The sequence below is a fragment of the Populus alba genome, chromosome 17 (genome assembly GCF_005239225.2).
Source record: "Populus alba chromosome 17, ASM523922v2, whole genome shotgun sequence".
Lineage (NCBI taxonomy): Eukaryota > Viridiplantae > Streptophyta > Magnoliopsida > Malpighiales > Salicaceae > Populus > Populus alba.
In genome coordinates, this window is record NC_133300.1 from 2,097,362 (window position 1) to 2,104,640 (window position 7,279).

Here is a 7,279-nt window from a genome sequence, read left to right on the forward strand (position 1 = left end):
TAAAATAAAATTTAAATTGAAAAAAATCACTTAAAAAAAGAGAGACTATTTTTGCTTTAAATTGAAATAACCGCTATTGTCGTTTTAAAAATTAATTTTGATATAGTTTATTAAAATAATTAAATTTTTTAAAAATAAAAAAATTTATTTTAAATTTAAATATTTTAAAATAAAAAAATAAACAAGATTTAATTCAATAAAAGAGCCATGATAATGGCGGGCAGTTCTACCAGCTGTACATGTCGAATCCTTCTTTGCTTGTGGCGGTTACTAAAGTAACACGAAACAATACTAAAGTAAAGGCTTAGATAGGAATAAGAAAAGCAGAGTGGAAAAAAAAAAAAAACACTAATTGAGAATGATAGATATCTATAAATAAATTATTTTTCCCTTCAAATTAGAATCGTTATTTTCTATACACTATTGTCGCTAAAATTATAAAATCATTTTATAATTTATCATTATTTTCTATACATTATTGTTACTCTTTTTTTTTTTTTTTTCATATATATATTACAACATTTTAGCTAAATAAATAAAGTTTGATGCCTTAATCATGCTTACAAAAAAGACTTACCACATTGATGTCTTTTTTTTTTTTTCCCTTTAAAAAATCTCTGGAGTTGAGTGGAGGTCAATTATCTGTGCTGTAATTGAGGTTTTGGTCCCCAGGCTGTCCTCTCCTGAGGTTCGAGGCTTTTTCAAAAGGCACAAGCTCAATCAATGGAAAAGTTGAAGTTCATCTTTAAATTATTCTCCTTTTTTATTTTTTCACAAGTATTTAACCGTTCAATTTGTAAGAACATCGGTCTTTTTTACAAGCCAACAATTACACTTTTTAAATTTGGTATTATAATAATTATTATTTATGTGATAATTTCATCCATGTTTTTTTAGCCTTCTACCAAATACCTTCTAATAGTAATGCCAAATGAAGTTTTTAAAAACATATTTCTGAACTAATTTTATGTGTTTATATTTTAGCTGTAAACTTCATTTCCCACATGTTTCACTCTTTGACTATTGAGTTTTGTTCTTGGAAATTCTCATTAAAGTTAACTGTAGTTTCTATTTTTTTTTTCATATCCTTGTAGTTTTAGCTATTTATATTTAATTTTAAAAATTTATTTTTTTCACATTTTAATTCCTTGATGTAGCGAGTATAGAGAGAAAAATGCTAGGAAAAAAGAACAAAAAAGTATTTTGGTGAGTCATATTTCAAGAACATAAATATTGATTTTAGTGTTAATAGATTTGCCTTTAAAAAGGATGATAAATCAATGTGATTTTATTGATTTTAGTGTTATTTGTTCTATTTCAAAAAAATCTGAGACAAATAACATGTTGTATGCTTATGTGTGTGTATATATATATATATATAAAAACACGCAAGCCTGACCTCTTAGATTCAATAGAGGCTGATCATGTAGCAAATCAAGCATTTGAGGCTAGCCTTTCAAAGCATGGGTGCGCATGAGCTTCATTCACTTGGCCTTTAAATATTGCACATGAATCTTTACAGAGGAATAAAATATATATTTTGTTATTGTGAATTTTTATTTTGTTTATGTGAATTAATTATTCTTTTATTTTTCCTTACAAGCGCATAAAAATTATAAAGACATAATTTTTTTTTTTTACTGAAACTTTCTTTTCAAATCATGATGATTTTTTATTTAAAAAAATGCTTCTAATAAAAAAAAAGACATGTTTTCTTCAAAATAAAAAACAAATAAATAAGGAAAAGGGAGTTTTGACCAAAGAAACGTTTTTTCCCCTCATGGATTTAAATTATTAGAATTCTTGAGAATATTGGTTTTAATATCTTTAAGTGTTAATTGAAAAAAAGGTTTTATTAATAAAAAATATGTGTTTATTCAAAATAGGAAAAAAATATAAGAGATGAAGAATTTGAAAAAAAATTCTATAAAATTTAAATCATCCAAACTCTTTCAAATATTTATTTTAATTGCCATATAATTAAATAAAAATTAACTATAAAAATGGTCTCGCTGTCTTTTCTATTTCCTTTATTATAATATTTATATGTATCTATGTTTTGCTTTTTTATTAGAAAAATCAACTTTTAATTTAAATTTAATCTTGAATTAACATTCATGTTTTTTTTTTTACAGTTTATATATTTTTAAAATTTATTGTATTAAACACATATATTATCTTTTTATTCTTCGATTAACAAATTTATTTATTTATTTTTGTTGAAATTTGTTAAGATAGTATAAAAACACAACAATAATACCTGTACCTGAATCGTGGAGCGCTGATACAATATAATATAATTAATATAATTTTCTTGTCTCTTCTTTTCCTATAAAGTCTACGTATTCCCATCATGCAATTCAGTGGCCTAATTATCACTCTCTCTCACATAATCACTTTCTCACCCTTTCTGCAAAATCCACCAAGCCTCCTGCTTTCCACTACTCCTTCTCTCACATATTCCCACCCTCACCGTTTCTGCAAAAATCCACCATGGCTCTGGAGTTGATCGGCGGATCAATTCTCTCTCCTGTCATTCAGGTTCTGGTCGACAGGTTGGCCTCTCGTGAGGTTCTGGGCTTCTTCAAAAGCCACAAACTCGATGGTGGTCTTCTGGAAAAGCTGAATGAAACACTGAATACTGTCAACGGACTACTCGACGATGCGGAGGAGAAGCAGATTACAAATCGTGCTGTGAAGAACTGGCTCAATGATGTTAAACATATCGGAGGAGATTGATTATGAATATCTACGATCCAAGGACATTGATACCCCTCGACCTGGCAGCAGTTGGGTAAGCATAAGTTCTTGCACCTATAGACCTTGCTTCCTCATAAAAAGTTTGTTTGTTTTTTTGTTTGTTTGTTTTTTTTTTTTTTAACTTTCATGTATGCTCTCTAGTCTGTAAACGAGGAAAAAATAATTTTAGGCATGGTTGTTGTCTTTCTGTGAGTTTTAATTAAAGAGTATTCATTGTTATGCATGCAACTAATATCATTGGCTTTAATCTGGTGTCTCTGGCGAAATTATGCTTGCAAATTCTCATTTATTAATTAGTTTTCTAGACATGGGCTTTGGATTTTTAAAATCTGAATTATTTATATAAATTTTGTCAATTTTAATTAAATTATATTTTTTTTTATAAGAGCATAAATAAATTTTTAATTGTTCTGAGAAAATAAGGGATATAAAATTGAATTGTCTTTCAATATTTTTCATGATGAATAATTAGGACTTACGAGATTCAAAACCCATTATTATAAATATTAAATTTCTTAGTATTTATATATATAATAATCACCAAGAATTATGCCCTGATTTTTTGTTAGCATAATTAGACTCAGAAATGATATTTTATGTTGTGCATACTGGACCGAAAGCAAACAAAAATAAAATACAAACAAGCAGATTTATGTGGTTCCCCAAAACCGAATATATCCACGGAGGTAACAAATTATATATTATTGGAGGAATGATACAAAAACTCAACTCAACCCCAATACAATCCCACAAAACCCAGTGTTTCACTCTTACGCTCAGTGTTTCTCTCAAATCTGTATTTTTCACTCTCACACACGTTGCACTTCACGTACACTCACAGCACACTCTTGCACTCTCTTTGTCTCCATTTATAGGAGAAGTGAAAGCTCTTGGCAGCAACAGAACCAACTACTACAATAAATATTGTGGTTGCAAAAGAGAGGGGTGGTTGATGGTAGTTAAGAAAAATGTTGACAATTGCAAATGTTGACAATTTGCTACAATTTATATATGAAAGCTTCATATCTTTGTTTTAAGTATTAAAAATAAATACTTTAATTTTAATATAATATAATAAGGGCTATGAAAATCACTAATGACATTTAATCACTATCTTTTTAAAACTTGAATTTTACTGCGTGCATTAAGTTAGCATCAACAATTGTAAATTCTTGAAAAAGATCTGTAGAAAGAAAACTTATTAATTCTCTAGATGTAAAAATCTTAATGTTTATGTTTTGATATTAAAAAATTATAATGTTTTCCTGAATTCTATCTCATATATTTAGTCCACCATTGCAGGCAAGGAATCTGGTTCCATTTCTAAATCCAGCTAATAGAAGGATGAAGGAGATGGGAGCAGAGTTACAAAAGATCCTTGAGAAGCTTGAACGTTTACTTAAACTAAAGGGTGATCTGCGCCACATAGAAGGTACTGGTGGATGGAGACCATTGTCAGAGAAAACAACTCCACTGGTTAATGAACCTGATGTATATGGAAGGGACTCTGATAAGGAAGCCATAATGGAGTGCTTGTTGACACAACACAAGACAGATGACTCAAATTTAGTTGTGGTTCCTATTGTGGGCATGGGAGGGGTTGGTAAAACCACTCTTGCTCAGCTTATCTACAAAGACAGAAGGGTAGATGAGTGCTTCGAGCTCAAAGCCTGGGTCTGGGCTTCACAACAATTTGACGTCACCAGGATTATTAAGGATATTCTTGATAAGATCGACGCAACTACTTGTCGCACCAAAGAACCAGATGAATCTCTAATGGAAGCAGTGAAAGGGAAAAAACTTCTTCTTGTTCTAGATGATGCGTGGAACATTGAGTACAATGAATGGGATAAATTACTGCTGCCTTTGCGGTATGTGGAGCACGGAAGTAAGATTGTCGTGACAACACGGGATCAAGATGTAGCAAAAGTCACGCAAACTGTCATCACCCCTCACTGCTTGAAAGGAATACGCTATGAAGATTGCTGGAAGTTGTTTGCAAGGGATGCATTTAGTGGTGTAAATTCTGGAGCAGTCTCACACTTGGAAGCATTTGGCAGAGAAATAGTGAGAAAGTGCAAAGGTTTACCGCTGGCAGCAAAAACTCTTGGTGGTCTTTTGCACTCCGTAGAAGATGTCACGCAATGGGAGAAGATATCCAATAGCAGTTTGTGGGGTCCGTCGAATGAAAACATCCCTCCAGCTCTAACATTGAGCTATTATTATCTCCCTTCACACCTCAAACGTTGTTTTGCTTATTGTGCAATATTTCCCAAGGGTTCTAAAATCAAGAAGCATAAATTAATCACTGAATGGATGGCACAAGGTTTTTTAGTCCAGCCCAGAGGCGTTGAGGAGATGGAAGATATAGGTGAAAAATACTTTGATGATCTTGTCTCCAGGTCACTTTTCCAGCAATCAACTAATGATTCTATTTTCAGCATGCATGACCTCATAAGTGATTTAGCTGAATACGCGTCAGGAGAATTTTGCTTTAAGCTTGATATTAATGAATCGGGCTCTGGGTTGGAGGGTCAACATTTGCGCGCCTTGTTTCTTAGGGAAGTTGATAATGAGGCACTGAATGACATCTTGCCAAATCTTAAGAGCTTGCGAACGCTATCTTTATTTAATTCAAAACATATTTCTTCTCAGTTGCTCAATTCCATTGGCAACTTAAAACATTTGCGGTTCTTGGACCTTTCTCGTACCGCCATAGAAAGGTTACCTGATAGTGTGTGCACCTTGTACTATTTGCAAAGTTTATTGTTACGAAAGTGTCGACATCTCATGGAGTTGCCATCCAACATCTCCAACTTGGTCAACTTACAACATCTTGATATTGAAGGGACAAATTTGGAAGAGATGCCACCAAAAATGGAGAAACTCACAAAGCTTCGATATTTGGAATACTACATCGTGGGAAAAGATAGTGGGTCTAGCATGAAAGTGTTGGGGAAGCTCTCTCATTTAAGGAAAAAGCTTTCTATTGGGAATCTCAGAGATGTTGCAAATGCTCAAGATGCTTTGGATGCCGATTTGAAGGGTAAGAAGAAGATTGAGGAGTTGGGCTTGAAGTGGGATGGCAATACGGATGACACACGGCACGAGAGAGAAGTACTTGAGAGATTGGAGCCTTCTGAAAATGTGAAACAGCTTTTCATTACTGGTTACGGGGGTACAACGTTCCCAGGCTGGCTCGGAAACTCTTCCTTCTCAAATATGGTAGTGTTGTTTTCTTTATGGATGCAAGAACTGCATCCTCTTGCCACCACTGGGGCAGCTGCCATCTCTAGAAGAGCTCCAAATTAAAGGACTTGATGAAGTTGTGGCTGTTGGTCCTGAGTTCTATGGAAGTGACTCTTCGATGGAGAATCCATTTAAAATCCCTCAAAATATTAAAGTTCGAGGGGATGAAAAAAATGGCAGGAATGGAAAACAGATGTAGCTTTCCTCATCTTGCAAAGCTCTTCATAAGAGGTTGTCCTGAGTTAACACATGCCATGCCTCCTCGTCGTCGTCTCCTTCCTTCTTTTATTGATTCTTTCTATTAAAGAATGCCCGCAGCTTGGGGACAGATATTGGAAACGTGTAAAAAAATTTTGATCCCCGGTCCAAGCAACAGATCCAAAGCTATTACAGAGATCTTGTCCAATTCTTTTGCCTTCCTTCTTTTACTTTTCTAGCTATTTTTTCCTACTTTCTACAAGCTTCAGATTCTTATATTGTATAGAGAATTTGATTCTAGTTTTTTAACGGTTCATAAGCCTCGATCCATTTTGTGAATTTTCAAGGTGATGTTGTGAGAATTTCAAAAAACTATTTGCATGCACATAGTTACAGAAAATTTTCAAGGTGATCATTAAATAATGTTTTTATCTCTTTCTAAAAACATTTAACCATTTAATTTATAATTACACAAAAACATGTTTAAAAACCAACTTTCACACCCTAAAATGAACACTTGTAATCATTGCTTCTATAATAATTCATCCCTATTTCTCAATTTCATACGTACTAATGCTGCCTAAGATTAATATTAGAGATGCTATGTGTTTGTTAATGTAGTACGTATGCTTTTGCAAAAATCACGTTTGGGTTGGAGAAGTGCTTTTGCAAAATTACGTTTGGGTTGGAGGAATGCTTTTGTTAATAAGTAAAAACCATCAAAATATATCAATTTAATTAAAAAAAAGACATTAATTCAAAGTTTTTCTATACAAAACATACTTTGAAAATCACTTACAAATACAATGTACGAAAGCATGCATATTGTCGAAAGGCGTCCTAATAATTACATAAACAAATAATAATAAATCGATAGGTGATAATGTTTATAAATGTCATAATGGTAATATCACATTAATTGAAAGATCTACTCAACCATGATTTTAAAAGTTTTCCTTGATGAAAAAGCCATGTCACTTAGCCAAGAAAATAGCCAGTATGGTATCTCCGGTGTTGCAGGGCAATTTTTAAAACTTATTTATATTTAATTTTGTTGTAATTAAGCTAAATA

General features: G+C 32.4%; 1 protein-coding gene across 1 annotated transcript; it reads left to right on the plus strand.

The window, feature by feature from the left end:
- The first annotated feature begins 2,397 nt into the window (after window positions 1–2,397).
- Window positions 2,398–6,072, plus strand: LOC118032433 (putative disease resistance RPP13-like protein 1). The gene is made up of 2 exons (XM_035037147.2): window positions 2,398–2,794; window positions 4,063–6,072. Exons 1-2 carry the CDS (start codon window positions 2,711–2,713, stop codon window positions 6,070–6,072), a joined length of 2,094 nt encoding a protein of 697 aa, XP_034893038.1. The 5' UTR covers window positions 2,398–2,710.
- Window positions 6,073–7,279: the final 1,207 nt, after the last annotated feature.

Bases quoted from the DNA above. Each gene is read 5' to 3' on its own strand.
- LOC118032433 (XM_035037147.2), top strand. From the start codon at position 2,711: ATGATGTTAAACATATCGGAGGAGATTGATTATGAATATCTACGATCC. The intron at 2,795-4,062 runs GTAAGCATAAGT...CCACCATTGCAG, and splicing joins CTCGACCTGGCAGCAGTTGG to GCAAGGAATCTGGTTCCATT.